The sequence below is a fragment of the Ambystoma mexicanum genome, chromosome 4p (genome assembly GCF_040938575.1).
Source record: "Ambystoma mexicanum isolate Mex_15411 chromosome 4p, UKY_AmexF1_1, whole genome shotgun sequence".
Lineage (NCBI taxonomy): Eukaryota > Metazoa > Chordata > Amphibia > Caudata > Ambystomatidae > Ambystoma > Ambystoma mexicanum.
In genome coordinates this window covers 1287940111-1287960793 of record NC_090927.1, presented here as the reverse complement: position 1 = coordinate 1287960793, position 20683 = coordinate 1287940111, and the positions used below count along the sequence as shown (strand labels likewise).

General features: G+C 48.8%; 1 protein-coding gene across 1 annotated transcript in view; it reads right to left on the bottom strand.

The window, feature by feature from the left end:
- Positions 1-20683, bottom strand: part of LYST (lysosomal trafficking regulator) — a 3942656-nt gene that overhangs the window by 3160217 nt on the left and 761756 nt on the right. Inside the window, exon 14 of the mRNA XM_069606985.1 lies at positions 3849-4022. Within this exon, the coding sequence (XP_069463086.1) occupies positions 3849-4022 (174 nt within the window). The remainder of the gene's footprint in view (positions 1-3848; positions 4023-20683) is intronic.

Here is a 20683-nt window from a genome sequence, read left to right as displayed (position 1 = left end):
TGACAAAACCCAGGGAGCAGAGAGGGTGAAAGAAGAAAGGCATACTTGTAAAGAATACGTCCACCCAACCCCACTCTCCCTACTGGGAAGGCCCGGTCATGTGGACGGCAACGCCACCGGGATCAACAGGTGCCGAAAGTCTGCAGGATTCAACTGTCGAAGTGATTTAACGGGAATAACAACAAAGTCGATAATAATGACAATAAAGCTATCTCTATGTAAGAGCTCTGCATTAGGGTGACCAGTAATCTGGGCTGAAAAAAAACAATCTGGGGGACCTCGACGCGTGAGGCCTTTTGGGTACACTACACGTCACGGTAGGGATAGTGTTACAGACACGCCTATGCCGACGTTCCCTTTTGATCCTCGAAAGACAAGATGCAATACTCTGCGGTTACCACTGGATGTCGGACCATATGTACAGCATGTGATTCTCAGCAGATTAACAAGCATCAGAAACTAAGTTACAATGGAGCTGGTGAAAAGGGAGAAACACCAGGAACAAGAGGATGTATGGGGGGAGGGCAATGAGAATGAATACAGAGGAGAGAAAGGAGCAAGATGTTCAGTCAACAGCCTCAAACAACTAGGTACAGGATAGCACCCTGTGCCCCAACAAAATCACTGGTTTCTCCTACTGGCCAGGAATCAGTTGTGTGGCCAGAGGTATTCACTGATGGCTACCAGGGACACACATTGAATTACAATTAGGCCAGGCCCACATCTTTTGACTGAAGCAGCCCCTCTGGGTCATGCAGATATTGCTCAAAGGGAATAGCCTGCACCAATGCAGCAAGCACTACATTTGGGTTGGCAAATGTTATTACAGAGGGCTTCCTCCTCAAATCAGATACACTGAACTGGGCTCCAGGAGACGTAGGATGCCATCAGTGACGATATTTCACAAACGAAGCACACAAGAACTCAGCCTGAAAAATCTTGACCAACTTGTGCCACCCTTACATGGGTGTGGAAGTGTAATAGCAACACCTTTGCGACAAACTACAGAACATATTAAAGTACAGCACTGTTAGGAAAGATTTCATAATTGTAGGTAATTTTCCTTCCATGTGGCAACCCCTAAACTTTTTGCTGTTGTTTTTACCCTGATCTAGACTTTGCCAGAGAAGCGCAACCTTCCGCCGCACTCCTCTGGGCTTTCGCTCCATTCTTACGGGGAAACTGACATGCCCTTAAAACAGTCAGTATCGGGAAACGTTGTTTTCCGTAGTTCTTTTCTCATGTTTCAGCTTACGCGCAACATTGCACAAGAGGGCACTGTAAGCTAAGTTACTGCTCTCTTGGGTCTCTAGTCACTCTACAGGCCCTAGACACTCTCTTTGGATTGTTAACGAACGGTGCAAGTCAATCACGGACGGGACTGGTGGCAGCGATCGTTTCTTTGTGTTTTGAGCTCCTTTTGGCTGTTTAAGCGCGTTTCTCGCGCTTAGCCCAAAATGGTGGCCTGGCTCCCAAAATGGCCAGACCACGAGGCTCTTTGTCCTGCCCGCTGACCGTCTTGCCCCCTTCATCTTCCCCAGGTCGAGCCGACCCGGGGCCTTCCTTATTTGGGCATGTACTTTCCCGCGAAACACAGATGCTTTTGCGGGCTTCTACAGGCCTTGTGTGTGCCTCCAGGATGTGGGCAGGGATGTCTGGTCCCAATATACATCCTGGGTGCCAGAGAGTCTAGTGTGTCTTGAATGCCTGGGGCCACCATGGTCCTTGATAGGTCCACGTATGGTGTGAGTGTTTTGTGAGCAGATCTCCCATTGGGTCCTCTCCGTTTTGGCGCGAAGGGAACTCTGGATAAGAGGAGGCTGGAAACACCACTACCATGTCGATCTCCTGAGTTCTCACAAACGACGGATACAGGAGCCAAGTATCTTGCAACTAAGAGGCTGAACTGAGGAATCGCTGGTGACCCGCTGAAGGACTGCTCCTCTGCACTGCTGTCGCCCTGTGAGACCATTCTGCCTCTGATCGAACGAGAAGGCCTGTACTGGTACTTCGACCCTTTGGAATAGTGGGAACAACTATTCTCGGCATCTTCATCATCTCCTGCACGTAAGCCTTCGGAAGCGTCCCTGGGCCATCCAGTGGACTGACCAGCCTACCCAGGAGCCTTGCTCTGTCACCGCCGTCAGGTTGCTGCTGTATTCCGAGTCCTTGGCACTCTCACACGATTCGTACACTTGGCATTCCCAGGTCTGAAGTGAGAAGTGTACATTGGGCTGAAATACACACGGCCGCTGCGTTGCCCTGCTGTGGTAACAATCTGTGCGGGTTCGCTGTGTTTGGGGACATCCTCAACTCTAACTTCTGCTTCCGCGGAATCTACATGACGCCGAGACGTCCCCTGCTCGTATCTGAACCTGCCAGCACTGAAACTGACGCGGAGAAGCCTGGGTCTGCCCGCATCGGGGACGGGTGAGTAGCAACGCTAGGAACCGGTCGCCCTCCTGCAGTAGCCTGTAGCTTTTCCTCGCTGTGTTAAACAGCATGCCTTTTTCAAACTCGCGCTCCGCTTCTGCCCACAAGTGGAGGCCGTGCTTGAGTAGGGGAGATCTGTTCGTCCACATTTGTTCATCGCTCTGAACTGCCCGATTTCCTTGAAGAGACTCCCCTTGGCCCGTTGGCACCAGCGTGTGCAGGTACTTTTGAGCACAAGGCTGCACTCTTCGTAGGGCTCGGACTTCCTTCTAGTTAGGTGTCCTCTGAAGGCGAACTGGGTCTAACGATTACTTGCACTGCCTGTTTCCCTCCCCAACTAGGTGGTATGCATATTTCATGCTTCTAACTCTTTAGAGCCTTCGGTAATTGTATATATATTGTATTTGATTGTGATGTGTTGGTTCACTTGAGTTTTACCATGATTCTTTACTATGGTCAATGTTACAGAGGCCTTGTAATAAATGTGTCTATATTTGTAATATAACACCTGCTTGAAGTGATTTGTAAGTGTCCTTGCTTTGTGTGCTCATTGCGTGCTTTCAGTCACCCTCACCCCTCTTGAGACCTAGTCTTGACCCCCGCCATCGCTACCCTGATTGGTCTGGCTTGTCCAGAGGTTACCCTGTTCCAAGAAACTAGGCTGGCCTTCTGAACCTCTGCCCCTCCAGGACAGAGTTCAGAAATCCATCTTAACAAGTACCTATACAGTACCAGAGACTGGAAGTACACAGAAATCTTTGCCAACCATCATGCACCAGGGGTTAACATGCTTGATCACAACTGTGAAAACCTGGAAACAATTGGTCCAGAAATCTGGCAGTGAAAGGGTTGGATATCTACTTTTTGCTTGGCTCGGCATCTGTAATGGAGAAACATGCCAATACTCTACAGGAAATGGGGCTGGGTCATAGAAGTAAAATATAACAAAACAACAAATGTGTGCAAACTTGCGTAACTCATACAAATGTCTAGAGAGAATAAATGCCAAGGCATGATGCCATGTGTGCAATGGTGAGTAGTTTTCCACCAGCTAACTTTCAGCTATACAGACAACTAATATGGGTAAATTGCAAGTAATGTAAAATAATGATACACAGCTTCATCTTATTAATGCAAGCAAGAATTGATTTAAAAAGGAAGGGATGTTTCATATGCCGGTAACAAAGGACCAATTAAAAGGCATGAGCAGATCAAAGTTGACCGATACCAATATGAGGGTTTTCCATGTTCAACATTGTTCAATTAGTGTTCACAACTATGAATGGTACTTTTAGAAAACAGTTTAAATGTTTTAAAAAAAGACAAACTATAAATACAGAATGACATTGGTCAAACACAATGTACACAATTAAGGATTTAACATGAACAAACAACTTCTTTAAAATCCAAGGTACCTTTCACCAGAGATCCATAATGAGAGTTTGCCATGTATATTTTTTTTTCCTTCAGAATGTTGGAGGTATGTGACATTTAAAAGCTGCCATTTTCCTGTGTTCAGTATATTTTCTTGTGATGCAGTCTCTGCAAGCAAGCCAGTTTTTATTTCTTCATTTGGATCAATACACATCCTACAAAATAATAAAAAAATTAGAGTACAAATCAGTTGTTCTGCATTTTATGTATGACACCATAAACATTAGGTACATTTAAAATATTCAAGATCTAGGAAGATTTAACTACGGTGCCACAAACACAAGGTTGTCGGACCACACCCCATGATGATCCCAAATAAGTTTTTCACACGTATGTCGCCGTCTGCATTCTTGAGGGCTGTCTTTGGTTGATAAAGTTATGTGTAATCTAAAACAATGTGAGGATCACAGACTTGGAACTGGAGGTAAGCTTTCATGGATAGCTACTTTGTGACACTGTAGCACGTGTGGCTTAAATGAAATGGCCTATTCTACTCTCAGCTTTCAGATAGATTATTTTCTTCATGCCTTTTAAACCTACCATAACATTGATGGTGTGTGTTGACAAGAAAATGGACACAACCCCTTTAAGAGAGACAGACTCGGAGTAGGGGGCAGGAGGAAGGGCAGGAGGGAAAAGGGGAAGTTAGTTTCGTGTAAGGAAATAAAGAGTCAAGTCGCAAGTCATTGAGGCTCCTGTGTAGTATGTTGGGAAGGCAAGGAGAGCCCCAACAACTGGCTACGAAGTGAAGCCACCCACGCGGCCTGCCGGCATGGAGCTCGCAGCTGGCAGTGGAGAACGGAGCGGACCAGACTGGGAACTGCTGTCTGGAGGTAGGAGTCGAGCACGAGGGGGAATCACTGGCGGTGGTGCGGACTGAAGGGGAAGCAGCAGAGAAGTGCCTGCAAATCCAGCCGGCGTACGAGGAGGGACATGCTGAGTCAAGTAAGAACTGGAGGAGGGCTGTAGGGTCACTGCAGCAACGGGCACGAGTGGAGATCCATGCTCACTGAGAGGAGGAAGCACCAGTCTAAAGAAAACACTGGCACGGGCAGCAGAGGTTGCCCATACGAGGTCAGCAGTAATAAGGGCTGCTGTACAGAGCAGGGAGAACGGAGACTACGATAAAGGGAAACGTGTGCCGACCAGGCTGCCTGCTGCACGTGACGCGATGCTCAAAGAAGGCCGCGTAGCACATCAAAGGAGGCTGCATAGCAGGTAAAAAAATAAAAAAGACAAAAATTAAAATAAAGAATCCCATGCGAGGGAAAGCACCATTAGGAGAACAAGAGCACTAAACAAACATAAAATAATGAGAGAAGAAACACAAAAGGGAGATACAAAACCTGTACGAGAGATAACCAGAACAGTAGCAAAGCACAGCAGCACGCCCAACGCAGGCACCATAAGAGCGCCACCAGTGCGTACATGCAGCGCACTGTGCCAAAAAAAAAAAGGAAAGAAACAACAGCCCACCAACCCAGGAATGCCACAGAAAAGTGAAACAAAGAAGGAAACGACCACGCACTAAGAACCTACCAAGTGCAACCAACCAGGCACAGACAGGTGTAACGCTCCAAGCCCACACACGCCAAAATGTCAGAAGGAGCACAAGCAGCTGCCGGAGCGGGAACGGAGGCCCAAGTCGCCATCGGGGCAGGACATGCATCCAGGGAAACCTTCCTACGGCACCCCAACCCTTTGTTAGGCAGAATCCTATGCAGTTCCCTTAGGGAGCACTACAGAAGATTAGGACTACAGGTATATGCAATAAATACCCTTTGGTATCAGTCCGTACCACAAAGATTTAGTTGGTAGCTGTGGCTGAGCAGTCAGACTTATCTCAAGAGGGAGATAAGCAGTATTCAGGGTTTACACAATAGGACTGCAGTACTATGATACAAGGAAACACTGACCAAACCTTTGTATCAAAAAGAATATATATATATATATATATATATATATATGACAATGCATTACTTACCGTAAAAGCATTTCTGATGGTTGTATCTGCTTAGATTCACATGCTGTGCATAGGTCCGACATCCAGTGGTCACTGCGGAGTATTGCATTTTGTTTTTCGTAGTCGAAAAGGGGACGTCGACAAGGCGTGTCTGTAACACTATCCCTATAGTGACGTGCGTTGTACCCACAATCCCTCACGCGTCGAGGTCCCTCTGTTTGTATTTTTTCTGCCCTGAGGGAGCCTTCTATACGTGAGTGAGTACAGAAAAGAGAGAGAGATGTAGAAAGAGGTCTATGTTCCTTCCATCCGAGCGGGGAGGAAGGGTGGGCGCATGTGAATCTAAGCAGATACAACCATCAGAAATGCTTTTACGGTAAGTAATGCATTGTCTTCTGATGTTTGTTAATCTGCTTAGAATCACATGCTGTGCATAGACTAGCGAGCAGTACCCGGAGTTGGCGGTGGGTTATGAGAAGGAACAGTAGAGAAAAGATGTCTTAATACTGCCTGTCCCACCTGGGAGTCAGATCTAGAGTGTGCATCTAGACAGTAGTGTCTTGTAAAGGTGTGCACAGAACTCCAGGTAGCCGCTTTGCAGATGGACTCAAGGGGAACATTTGCAATGAACGCTATGGAAGCCCCAGTGCCTCGAGTGAAATGTGCTCTTGGCTTGAAGGGTAGTTCTCTCTTAGCAAGAGTGTAACAGAGAGTGATGCATTGAACAATCCATCTAGATATAGTGGACTTTGAGACTGCATCTCCTTCTCTTCCTGCTGCCACCGAGACAAAGAACTGATTAGTCTTTCTCAGTGGTCTGGTTCTTTCCATGTAGAACATGACAGCTCTGCGTACATCTAGTGTATGCAGACCTTTTTTCTCCCAAGCTGGAAGGGTTTTGAAAGAACATTGGTAGTTCTATTGACTGGTTTACATGGAATTTCGAGAAGAATTTTGGTGCAAACCTTGGGTGTGTGCGTAGAATCACCTTATCCTTGTGAACTGTTACGAAGGGGTCTAGAACAGAAAGAGCCTGTAGTTCACTTACTCTCCTAATGGAGGTGATAGCTATTAGGAAAGCAGTCTTAAGAGTGAGGTCTTTAAGAGTTGCCTTGTGCATGGGTTCAAAAGGAGGGCCCATGAGTCTAGAAAGTACCACATTTAAGTCCCATCCGGGAGCTGGGTTAGCTATCGGAGGGTGTATTCTCTTTACCCCCTCCATGAAGGCCTTGATAACTTATATCTTCCACCACGACACTTTAAGTTGGGAAGTGGTGTATGCAGAAAGTGCCGCCAGGTGGACTTTAATGGAATTGAACACTAGACCTGAATCCAGTAAATGGGTCAAGTACAGAACAATGTTTGTGGGAGAGCAGTCAACAGGGTTGATGCTCTTACCTCTACACCAGATGACAAATCTTTTCCACTTGCTAGAATAGCAATGGCGAGTATTAGGTTTTCTGGCTTCCCTGAGGATGTCCATACATCTCTGCGGGAGTTGTAGATGTCCAAATTCTATGATCTCAGGAGCCAGGCTGCTAAGTTCATGGTCTGAGGGCATGGATGCAGTGTCCTGCCCTTGTCCTGTGACAGCATGTTGTACGGGCAGGGAAGTCTCACTGGGGGAGATAGGGACATCTCCATCAACTGAGCGAACCATGGCTGCCGGGCCCACATTGGGGCCACTAGTATCATGGTAACCTGCTCCTGGTGCATCTTGTGCACCACCTTGTTGAGAAGGGGAGTCGGGGGAAAGGCGTAAACAAATTTCCCTGACCATTGAATCGACAGACCGTTCCCCTTGGACTGGTTTTGGGGGTACCTGGAGGCGTAACTTTGGCATTTTGAGTTCTCCAGAGTTGCGAACAGGTCTATTTCCGGGAATCCCCATTGCGTGAAGACGTCTAAGACGATGTCTTCGTGCAATTGCCATTCGTACTCTTCGGGCAGGGGGAAGTCTCTGCTGAGTTCGTCTGCTAGCAGATTGAGTTCCCCTGGTACGTGTTGCGACAGTAGGAACATGTTGTGTCTGAGAGCCCACTTCCATATATTCTGGGACAGCTTGGACAGTCCTGGAGAGTGGGTGCCCCCCTGCTTGTTGATGTAGTACATGGCTGTGGTGCTGTCTGTAAGGACCATCACTGTCTTCCCTTGTAGGTGTTCCTGGAAGGCTTTTAGTGCTTTGAACACAGCCAGTAGCTCCAGTAGGTTTATGTGCTTGGATGCTACGTTCGGAGTCCACACTCCGTGAGCAGTCTGATGGGATAGGTGAGCCCCCCATCCTGTGAGGGATGCGTCCGTGGTTAGAGTGGCCTCCACAGCGGGTGTGGCAAAGGGTTTCCCTATTAGGTTTTCCTTTGTCCACCACCGTAGCGAGAGAACCAAGGCTTGCGAGACCACCATTGTCCGCTGGCCTGACACCACTGGCTGTTGAGCCACTCTTGCATTGGGCGCAGGCGCGCGTGAGGTACCAAATAAATACACAACGCCATCATTCCTAGCAATCGCATCGCTTTGCGCACCGTCACCTCTCGACCTGCCACATATTGGGGGATCTGAAACAGCATGTTTTGGACCCTCTCGTTGGAGGGGAAGACGAGGCCGTCCTTTGTTCGAATTAGAGCCCCTAGGAATTGTTTGACTTGGCTGGGGTCTAAGCTGGACTTCTTCTCGTTGATGGAGAAGCCCAGTTGGAACAAAAGGTCTACAGTCTTTTGGGTGTTTGAAAAGCATGTCTCGTAAGAATGCCCTGTTATGAGCCAGTCGTCGAGGTAAGGGTATACTGGGATGGATAACCTGCGCAGGTGGGCCGCTGCCACTGCCAGTACTTTCATGAATACCCTTGGTGCAGATGCTATGCCGAAGGGTAGCACTCTGAACTGGTAGTGTTTGTCCTCTATCATGAACCTGAGGTATTTTCTATGCGCTGGCAACATTAAAATATGAAAGTATGCATCTTTCATGTCTAGTGTTGTCATGTAATCGCCCTGTGATAGCAGTGGGATCACTTCCTGTAAGGTCACCATACAAAACTTCTGGGGTTTGACAAACTTGTTCGCTGGGCGCAGATCTAATACAGGGCGCATGGTTAGATCCTTTTTGGGTACAAGGAAGTACACTGAATAAATACCTTCCATTACCTGAGATAGAGGCACAACCTCTATGGCTCCTTTTTCCAGCAGTTGGTCCACTTCTTGGAGAAGGATGGCGAGGTGTTCTGGTGTCATGCGGAGTCCCCTCGGGGGTCTGTATGTTGGGGAACTGTTGAACTCTATACAGTAGCCGCGGGCTACGGTGGAAAGTACCCAGCGGTCTGATGTTATTCCCTCCCATGCTGGAAGAAAGGATGTTAACCGGCCCCCGACCGGCGTTGCATGGGAGGGGACGCGAATCTTCGCGTCACTTGGTGGTGTTGTTGGCTTGGGAGCCTCTGGGGGTGGAACCCCGGCCTCTTCCCTTGCCACGACGTTGACCCCTCCGATTGTACTGGCCGCTATTACTCTGGTAGTTGCTGGCAGAGTACTGTTTTTGTTGATTTTGTTGCTGGCGTTGTCCACGAAAACAGCGCTTATTACCAAATCCCCCGCCTATTAGGGGGTTTAGAGATTTGGTCTAAGGTCTTTATTGTATCAAATTCTTTCTTCGCGTTCTCCAGAGCGTCATCCACTGCTCTCCCAAAGAGGTTGGACTCCTCTATGGGTTTATTAATAAGGGACGCTTGTGTTTCCGCCTTAAATCCGGAATTGCGAAGCCAGACGTGACGCTTCAGTAAAATTCCTTGTACCAAAATGCGGCCAGCTGTCTCTGCTGCATCGAGGGTATTCTTGACGATGCTTTGATTGACCAGAGAGCCCTCGTTAACTGTAGCCAGTAAACGAGTCCTTAGGGGTTCGGGAGCTTCTTCGATGTCCTGTCTGAGCTTAGCCCATTGCACATCGGCGTAGCTTGCCAATATGGTATTATTATTGGCGATTCTGGTAGAGAATGCTGCAGAGGTGGTGATTCTCTTGGCTAGGGCATACAGCTTCTTCCCCTCTTTATCTGGGGGTGCCTCGTTAGTAGATAGTGGGACTCCTGCCCTTTTCCTGGTGTTGGTCACGACCAGGGAGTCCGGGATTGAGTGACCCCTAATATATAATGGGTCTGATTGAGAGGGAGAGAACAGTTTCTCAATCCTCGGATTGACCCCTCTCACCAATGCAGGAGTGGAAAGAGAAGGTGTAATACGTCTCTTAACTGAGGCGAGGATAGGTATAACCTGGCTAGTGGGGCGTTTCTTTGATAATCCTCTCCACAAAATCGGTGTCTGGGGTGACGTCCCCAGTTTCAATTTCGAAATGTGCTGCTGCCTTCTTCAGCAGTGCAATGAAGGTGGGTTGATCGACAGGCGAAGGGTTCCTGGCTGGTGTAGTTTCAGTAGACCTGATGACTATACTGCTACTGCCTGTGTCAGTCGACCTAGCCGGTGACTGCCAGGGATTCTGGTCGCCCTCGCCTGAGTCTTCCTGGAATCCTTCCTCACATAGGTTAGTTTCCTCGTGAAAACCTTCCTCTTCTTGTTGGTCCTCAACATAGGTGAACTCATCTTCCTCTTGGAAGAAGGTGTCTTCCTCAGTGGGATTGTAAGAGTTTATGTCCTCCTGTATGGGGTTATAAAACTTCTGGTATTTAGCCCTTGGACTCTCAAGGGGTGCCTCCCTTGGTCTCTTGGGTGCCCTGTCTTCTGGGATGGACATGAACCTATCTAGTTTGTCCATACAGGTCTGGAACCTTTCAAAGGTCCACTGAGGTCGGCCAGGACGGTCTGGGAAAGAAAAGGTTTTTTTTTCCTCCTGTAATTGTCTGGTTCTGTCCCCTAACGTCGAAGAAAGAGGGCCTTTGCCTTCTGAGTAGCCTTCTTGCTGGCTAGGGCCTTCTGTCGGCGTCGGGAACTGGCCTGATCTGTTTTCCGGCGCCTTCGGCGTATCTTTGGCCTTGTGCGCGGTTTTCGGCGTTTCACTCGCCGTACGTCTTTGGCCGTCCTTAGATGCTATGCGCGCGAGGCTTTCGGCGATCATTCTCTCTTCCGAGGGATCGGTCGCCGTCGCGCTATGGAGTGTCGAGCCTTTGCTCGTCAAGTCCTTGGTCGTCGAGTCCTTGGTGGCAACGTGAGCGCTCTTGCGATGTGCGTCGCTGGAAATTTTGGTGTTAGCGCCCTTATCTTTAGAATGCCCAGTCGCCTGTCGCGGAAGCGGTGGCGGGGGAGGGCTGACGACCCTTACAGTCGGTGGAAGACGTCGGTGGGCCCGGCGTCCCCGTTGGCGCTATGGCTGTCTTCGACGAATGTGTGCCTGGGGGTATGTGCTTTGGTGTTTTTCTGTGTGCGTCCTTGTCGCCGGGGTGTTCATCCCCATAAGCTGGGCGTGAGCCGGGCTTGTCGGGGCCGGGGACGGACGACGAGGAGCGTGAACGCTCCTTTGAGAGGTCTACAGCCTCCGTTACGGGGGCCGTGTAGTCACTGTCCTCGTCACACTCGGCGGCGGCAGCGGGCGAGGAGTCAGGCCTAGACATGGCGTAGGCCGCCCACCATTTGACCCTGCGGTCTTTTAGAGTTTTGGGCTTTAGTAATTTACAGGCCGCACAGCCGTCCTCCTGGTGATCGAGGGGTAAGCAACGGTTGCACCGTTTGTGCTTATCCTTCCAGGTATATTTACCCTTGCAAAGCAGGCAAAACCTAAATGGCGTCCTCTCCATAGCTGAGGTTAATAGGTGTGATTACGACCTCGAAAGAGAAAGGCATTCTTAAAGAAAGAAAGAAAGAAAGACCATAAAGCCCCACTCTCCCTACTGTGTATGGCCGGCGAGGCCAGACCACGTGTTCGGCAGCGCCGAAGGATCTCCTCCGCTCGTCCTTCCGTCGAAGATCTTGCTCGGCGGAGAAACTGCTCTGCGTCGAGGGAGGGATCTACGTTATTGATATTAATAACAAACGACCAAAGGTCGAAGAAACTATTTGGCAATGTCTCTCGAGGAGCTCCGCATAAAGGCGACCAGTAGCTGGGCGGAAAAAAACAATCTGAGGGACCTCGACGCGTGAGGGATTGTGGGTACAACGCACGTCACTATAGGGATAGTGTTACAGACACGCCTTGTCGACGTCCCCTTTTCGACTACGAAAAACAAAATGCAATACTCCGCAGTGACCACTGGATGTCGGACCTATGCACAGCATGTGATTCTAAGCAGATTAACAAACATCACAAATATATTTATTTTACACACTTCTAGTTCAACATACAAATCACTATCATTAAAGCAAGTTAAAACAGTCGAGAAAAGTATACACAACTCCCTATTTAAATTGTAGACAAGTTTGAGCAAGAGTGAAAACTGAGCAAAATGGCACAGTGTAAACCAAGCAGAAATGGCACTCTAGCAATTTCTCAAAAGGGAGGGAAAGGTCAAGTTACAGGTGTTAGACTCTAAAACACACCAGCAACACTTCCCAAGTGGATTGTTAACAAGTTAGGCAAGGCAGTACTTTAGCATCAACAATACTTTGGTGAAAACCGAGCAAAATGGCACTTCAACAATACTTGAAAGGGAAGGAAAGGTGGTTATAAGAGTTTTAGGTGCACCAACACATTTCTTGATGAAAAGCAATCTGGAGAAGGCAGTTGTAACAGATTTAGCCAAAGTCCATAGGCCTGTGGCAGAGTCAATGTTACAGGCAATGTGCCCAGGATCAAACTGTTCTAGTAGCTGCAGTCAAGTCTTTGTTCAACAAATTGAAAAGGCGGTTGCAGAAGGTAAAAGACAATGTTAGTCGAAAGGGGCGGCCAACCCAGGAGGTAAGTAAAGTATTTCAAGCACCTTTAGCAGTACCCCTCGAAATGGGAGGCCTGGCGGAAAATTTTCCTGAAAAAGTGGAAGCGGCTCCTGCGGTGGCGGGGATTCCTGGCAGTTCCTGCAGTTCAGGGTATCCAGGAGTGGAAGAGAGGCTCTCGTCGTGGAGGAAGGTTTGTGTTACTGCACTGCCCAGGGAAGAAGCCAGCCGCAGTGATGCCGAAACGGATTAAAATCTACGCTGCTTTAAATCGCGGTCGTGGTGGACGGGTGCCTGGCTATCTGGTCTCCGAGTGCAGGGCACTGGCGATTCAACCAAGGCAGGTCCTGGAAGGAGATTGGCGAACTGGTTGGTCCCACCAGTTCAAGGGAAGAAGGCTCTTGCAGGTGAAGATCTTCTCTGGTCGTTGGAGAAAAGTGGAGAAAAGTGGCGAGGATCTGCAGCAGAGCTTCACCGGTGGTTCATTTGTTGCAGAGGTCTTCAGCTTCTCTCCTCTTCGGTTTCTTAGTTCCAGTGGCGACATCTTGCTCTTCCAGTCCTCAGGTCCCTGCTTTTAAGCAGAAAAAAACCCCATTCATACAGCCTACCTGTCACTCAAACTCATCCTGGCGTGAGACCCTCCAGCCTATCAGGGCAGAGTGCGACTTGGGTTGCTCAGGCAACCCTGTCCAGGGTGCCTACTCCCCCTCCCACACAATGGGTCTACCCCAGACTAAGTGGCGCTGAGAGGAGGGCTTCTGGGCAGAAGCCTGCCAAAAGGACGAACAAGGGATCCCTGACCTGGGTTAGGATTTCAGAGAAAGACACGAGAAAGAAATATTATCAAAGATCTGGCAATAAAAACCTACCGGAGTGAAGTTAATAAAGATAAACCGGCGGTTTGTTAGAGGCTGTCAGTAAAAGTGGTAGCCTCGAACAATGGGAAAATCCCATAGGAAAATATTTGCGGTCGAATATTTACGGTAGTAACCAATGCCTCCGGCCAGAAACTTTGGAGAGAGGGACTGTCCAGTACCCTCTCGAAAATGAACACCAGGGAAAAACTATTAACCCTTTCCAGTACTTCCATAGTAAGATGGGTTGTACTGGTTTTGTTCATAATAATTGATTAGTAAAGCCAATCAGGACTTTACATGCCCTGGGAGACAGTAGTCAGTCCCAGGGTATGGAGTCTATGTTTGGGGGTCACTATGACACCCCTGTGTTACTGCACTGAGGGTGCTGTGTAACACACATGTAAAAAGATGATACCTATGAGGGTGAGAAAAAACCCCATAGTCCATAAGCACAAAAATAGCCTAAAACACACATCAGCAACATGTCTAAGCGTGGGAAAAAGAGTCTCACTCTTATCAGGAGAAAGAAATAAACCCTTAAAATCCAGCAAAGCTGCTGGGGGACTCTATAGGTAAGGAAAATCAGCCTTAGAAGAGAATTCTCCCTAACACCTGTTTACACTGCAACCACATCATGACCAAGGCCAGAGGTGGGAAGAATGGATGGAGGAGTTTGAGGACTTTATGAGGGACATAGGAGACACCCAACAAAACAGATATCTTTGCCAATTTAGCAGGTAAAGAGATCAAAGGGATCCTGAAGACCATCCCAGCACAAGAAAAGAACACCTATCGGCACCTAATCTCTGCCGTCAACAGGAAGCTAATAATCCTCCCCAACAGGGACTACGAGAGGTACACATTCAATCAGTGCACACAGTTACCCCACAAGACAATGGGACAGTTCATACTCCGACTTACAAAAAAGATCATATACATTGCATCTTTGTCAAGTCTAACGACGACGAAGCAATTAGATTACGGATAATAGAGGGCTGCACCTCCTCACAGTTTCGGAAACATCTGAAGATACTCCTGCCGCTACAAGAAATAGTTGACCTAGCCGAAATATATGAAAGGGTGGACATGCAAGCTGCAGCCATAGAAAACCCAATGAAAGGCAACACCTTTGTGGCACTGGCTAGTGGACCCCAAGGATACACCCGCTACCCTGGGCCGGAGCCAACACAGACGACCCCCAGGTGAGAAGCAATGCTACAGGTGCGGATTTGAATATCCCCACAGAGGACAGTGCCCAGCCCTAGGCCATATGTGTATGAGATGTGGCCAAGTAAAACACTTCCAGGCAATGTGCAGAGAAAAGTCCCCAATGCTTGCTGCATACAGACCTACTCCGCCAATGGGCCCAACCAGAAGACCAGATCAACCAGGACTGGGTCCTCGCCCCCTACCACGACAGAGACACCTCAAGAACATTCCAAGTGTCATGTACGGCCGGGCGCTGTCCGACCAGGATTCATAATAGCAGTCAAAGGCCTCCCCATTGATCCATCAACGCGATACTCTGATGCATATGACTATACGCCTGACATACCTACAGACTACAGTCTGCAGCATGGACCCTGCCATGAACATGAGATTAATGCACAACAAACACTGTACTAAGCCCATGAGCCTACGAAAACTCCACAGCAAAAGAAGGAAGTTACCCAGCAGAGGACCAGCACTATGCATATGAAAGATACCACAAAGAATATGTCGGACTTATAAGTGACATCAGATGACAGCGCAGCGCCAAAAGTGCCCGTACAAATCAGAGGCCTAATTAGAGACTGGAGCGACTATCAACGTCATGAATGGGGGCACCTATCATGCCATAGCGACAGCCTACGCGCTATACCCATTGCAAGACCACATATTCCAATGGGGAGCAGCTCACCCGCTACGATCCAAAGGACAATTTCGCTGTGATTTGCTCCACAGGGGACGAAGGGTACCCACCACCATCCACAGCCCAATGACGGGACAGTGCCTCCTCAGCTACTGGACGGCCAGAGTCCTAGCATTGATTGACATCCAGTAGGACTCATCCAACATTGTACAAGGACTACGCCCAGGAGCACAGGTCCAAGGCTCCATATCGCGCCGAGAACTAGACATTGAGGAACTCCAATCCACCGTCCCAAAATTATACGAAGGGGTAGGAAGGTTAAAAGACACTGTAATTTCCCTCCACATTGACCCAAGAGTTCGCCTGGTGCCTCAGCATCCTCGCAGAGTGGGCTTCCACCTACAAGCCCAAGTAACGCAAGAATTATAACACCTACTCAACAACGATGATATTGAGAGAGTGGACGGCCCCACACCATGGGTATCTCCCCTAGTTATCGTACCAAAGGGCAATGGCACCTGCATCTCTGCATGGACATGCGCATCCCGAACAATGCAATTCAGAGAGAAAGACACCCAAGACCCAACATCGAGGACATGCTAGTGAAACTCAACCAGGCCACCCGCTTCTCTAAACTAGACAAACCAGGAGTACGACCAGCTGGTGACTGACCCTGTGTCCGGACCAATAACCACCTTTTCTACGCATGAAGGACTGTTCTGCCTACAAGCGGCTCAAATTTGGAATATCATCCGCCGCAGAGATATTTCAAGAAACTATTTGCAGACTGATATCCACTGTGCTGAACGCCCTCAATCTTAGGAATCATGCAAGAACATGACACCGCACTGAAAGCTGTGTGTGAAATCCTCCACAAGCGGGGCTCACCCTCAACGTCCCCAAGTGTCCCATCAACAGACAAAGTTTACGCTTCGTTGGACACGTGTTCTCAGACCAGGACATCACCGCCGACCCCAACAAAATCAGCGCCATTGTCAGCCTAGCAGCCCCTGCCGGGAAGCAGAACTGCGATCATTCATTGGGATGGCGGTTTCTGTGCCCGCTACATGCCAGACTATGCCACCTTAACAGACCCCCTCCGAAGACTATTCAAGAAAGACTTTGAATGGGACCTGCAATGTCAAGAAGCATTCAATACCATCAAAAGGGAACTCGCCAATAACCACCAACTCACATACTTCAACCCACAATGGGAAACAGAACTCACCGTTGATGCCAGCCCTGTCGGCCTTGATTCTATACTCGCCCAGACGATCCCCACAAGCACGACATAATCACGTACGCCAGCAGAGCTTTGTCACCTATGGAACAAGCGTATTCTCAAGCGGAACAAGAAAGCCTGACGGCGGTATGGGCATGTGAGAAATTGCATCACTTCATCATGGGTAGGGGATTTACCCTCATTACAGACCACTAGGCCCGGCTCTCTCTATTCAGCAACCCCTAAACCAAGATGCCCCGTGCATTGAACGATGGGGCATCAGACCCCAGGAATATAACTACCGGATCATTCACAAGCCAGGGGGTGAGGCCAACCCGGCAGATTACCTTTCCAGGCATCCAGAGGGAAAGACGGAGGACTCCATGAGACAAGAAGCAGAGGAATACATCTCATACTTGTCACTCAACGCCCTCCTCCTGCTGTCACAACAGACATTCACCAGCAGCAGAAGAGCAGACCCCCCACAATACAAGCAGCGATCCGCCTCACCAGCTCAAACAAATGGAAACACCTTAACTCAGGACAGTTTGCAAACAAGGAGGTGGACAAGAAAGAGCTACAGGATAGCAAAAGTACAGAATTAACTCACCACCACTGACCAAGAAATACTACTTCAAGGGAACCGCCCAGTGGTTCCCAAAAGCCTGAGGAAAACACTAGTGACCATAGCCCATGAAGGTCACCGGGGGACGGGGGCCAGGGGGGGGGTCGCAAACACCAAGAAGATACTGAGAAACCAAGTGTGGTTCCATACATGGAAGCAATAGTAGGACACACCCTGACCCACTGCATACCCTGCCAAAGGATGGAGGCGAACAGTCCCCCATGTCCACTTCAAACGGTGCCACTACCAGAGGGACCCTGGCAAAGTTACGGCTGACTTGAGTAAGGGGACACCACCTTGTAATGATCGATGAATACTCACGATTCCTGCTAATAAAACACATACAATCCATCTCATTTCACCACGTTGTAAGAGTGGTTGACAAACTCTTCAATGAATGGGGAATCCCTAACACTGAAGACTCACAATGGCCCGCCATTCCAAGGACAAGAATTCAACAGATTTGCCACCCACCTGGGCTTCCACCACCAGAGAATTACACCATTGTGGCCACAAGCCAACGGCAGGGTGGAACGGTTCATGGCCACCATCAAAAGAACCCAACAAAGCCACTACTGATCAAACGTCGCCACCCCAGGTGATATGCCAAATGCAGAGGAGTTATAGAAAAATGCCACACGAAGCAACAGCACGGACGCCACTAGAGCTGATGGTAAGATACAAGCCACGGACCGGCCTCCCACAAATGGAGGACTACACACCAGAGAAATATGTGGAAATTCAAGCGAAGGACGCAGAAAAGAAAGGCGAAGGACTGGGCGGACCAAAAGAGGAAGCCAAAGAACAGCTCCCAGTAGGGGAAGTCATTCTAGTAAGACAAAAACAGCAAAAGATGACTGACCCGAGATACTGCCCGTAGCCGCTCCTAGTGACAGAAGTGAAGGGCCCGATCGTCATTGCGACGGGAGAAGGAGGCGAGATAACCCGGAATGCCTCTTTCTTTAGCAAACTACACCAGGAAGAGCCAGAGCTGACAGAGGAAAGAGCGGATGAAGAGGAAATACCAGTCGCTGAAGAGGAAGATTATCACCCAACCAAATAGGAGCCTGGAGAAAGACATGAATCACCAGGTCGCCCACGGCAGATAACACGTAAACCCCTCTACCTCATTGAACAGATATAAACCACAAACCTCCCTGATAAGCAGGGGGGAGGTGTGATGAGAAAATTGACACAACCCCTCTGAGAGGGATGGACTCTGAGCAGGGTGCGGGAGGAAGGTGAGGAGGGAAAAGGGGATGTTTGTTAAATGTAAGGAAATAAAGAGTCAAGTCGCAAGTCATCGAGGCTCCCGTGTTGTATGTTGGGAAGGCAAGGATGGCCCCAACAGTGTGTTTCTAGATACACCCCAATGCTCCAACAACAAAAATGACCGACTATACTACATCGATTACTAAAGATGGAAAAACGTGTATGTGCTTGTCTGCAGTCATGAGTCATCTGCCTTTGGTTGATAAAGATAAATATACCATAGAATTTTCAGGAGCAAAAAGCATACATTTGAGCTAATTTGCACATAAACAATATGCACAAAAACTTTAGTTGAAGCAACATTAAGGTGCCAGCTGAACAAAACAAAACTCTTGCAATTTGGTAGGTGCGAGCACACTGATGACATCACGTATATTAACAATGACATCACTTGCAATTATATAGTACACTGATAATCAATAATGAGATTGCTACAAGAGCAAACTATAGTTGAGTGCAAGAGATGCCATGTTTTTATTGAAACATTACTACGCACTTAAAAAAATTAGTGTGGGTAGGCGCATTTACAGATGACAGAGGGCTCTAGCTGCCGGTGCCCAGACTTTGAAACAGTGAATCGCTAAACGGGACAGACTAGGCATGAAACGACCAGGACTGGGGTGGATCAGAGCAACAATTCTTGGGTCCGCTGGGTCGGCTGGGGTCTGGGTGTCTTCGTACTTGGAAAGTGTGCAGACTGCTGGCTGCACAAAGCAATGTAGACGACTGGATCTCTGTACTGGGAGAAGAACGGGGGAAGACTGGCAGGGAGGTGGCGGTCTGTGAGGCAAGTGGAGGTCTCTGCAGTGCTGCAGAGATAATCACTTCAATGGAATCTGGTAGATGCCGAAGAGCACTTGAGGGAAGCCATTGGAGTCTAGGAGGGTTTGCTGCCCATAGGTGAGCAGAGGTCAGCTTACCTGCAATGCTATCCTGACTTCTCAGGCCAGGTGGATCAGGGCAGTCAGACGAGTGCTCTCCTTACATACTTAAGCGCAGGTGTCTCATTATGTTTTAAAAGTAAAAAGTGCAAACTGATAATCTCAAATCCACATGTATCAATGAGATGAAACTGGCAGGTACACCAGTTTTATCTAACACTTTCGTGATACTTTGCTTTGCATAAAAAGGGATCTATCATTTCAATGGGCGCAAGAAGACAGAACCATGCCACAAGGCACGGGTGGTGGTCTGGGATGAAACAGTAGCGATCTCGGGGACAGCGCCCCAAACCAAACTTTGCAATGCCACTGGAGGTCGAAGAGAGGAAGATGATCTTGCATAACATGACGAGTTTGACACCTTGATAAATGAGGACTGGGATGGCACTGAGTAAGCTGAAGGTGAAGTGAGGGCACGGCCCTGGGCAGGCTTGCTTTGGTGTCTGTTCTGGTTGTTGGAGCGCAACAACGCTGGGATCCTCCTCTGTAGGCTTGGGAACATCCCCTATAAGCCTCCTCAGTGGTGGAGCAGGAGGGTTGACTATAGAGGCCTTCCCCTTGGAGGATCGAAAAAGGACTGCCTCCATTGATGGAGTGCCTAACAAAGGTGTCACCTCCAAGTCTGTCTTTATGGACTGCAGGGTCTCGTCGCCAACATTGCCATTCGTCTGTACATCAGGGCAGAAGTTGGTGGCCTTAAGCCAACCCTGGTGGCGGAGGGCCACCCCATTGCCCATTTGTCAGAAAACCAGAATATGCAACGTCCAGGGTGACGGTGATCGCATGGTTGGAGGCTACTTCCCCTGTGTAGCTTTCTAGGGCTTCTGCCTTCTTATCGTCTGGGAGGAAATCAAGTATGGACCCAAACTTATCAAAGCTCTCCATCATACCTCGAGAGAATAGCTAGCGCCTTTGGCGGCTTTGATTGTAGACGCTGCAGTTAAGATAATGCACATCCAGCTTTTTACCCTCCTGATCAGGAGAAACCATAGAAGAGGAAGATGGATTAGAGGACTTTTGCCTAGCCGCAGCAGAGACCACAGTGTCTGGTGATGGCTTGGGATCTGAGGCCCTTTGGGCAAAGTCAGGGACCCAGTACTTTTTCTCTAAGCAGGGGCCGTGTTCGGAGTCTTCATGGCCAACAGGCCATCCTATCAAACGTCATCTCGGAGAACTGCAACACTAGTCTTCCCGGAGGACTCCAGCTGTTCAAAGAGAAAGCCTTCCTTCTCCTCGTGAATGAGATTCAACAGCATCGCAGCCCGTGAGAACATAGAAT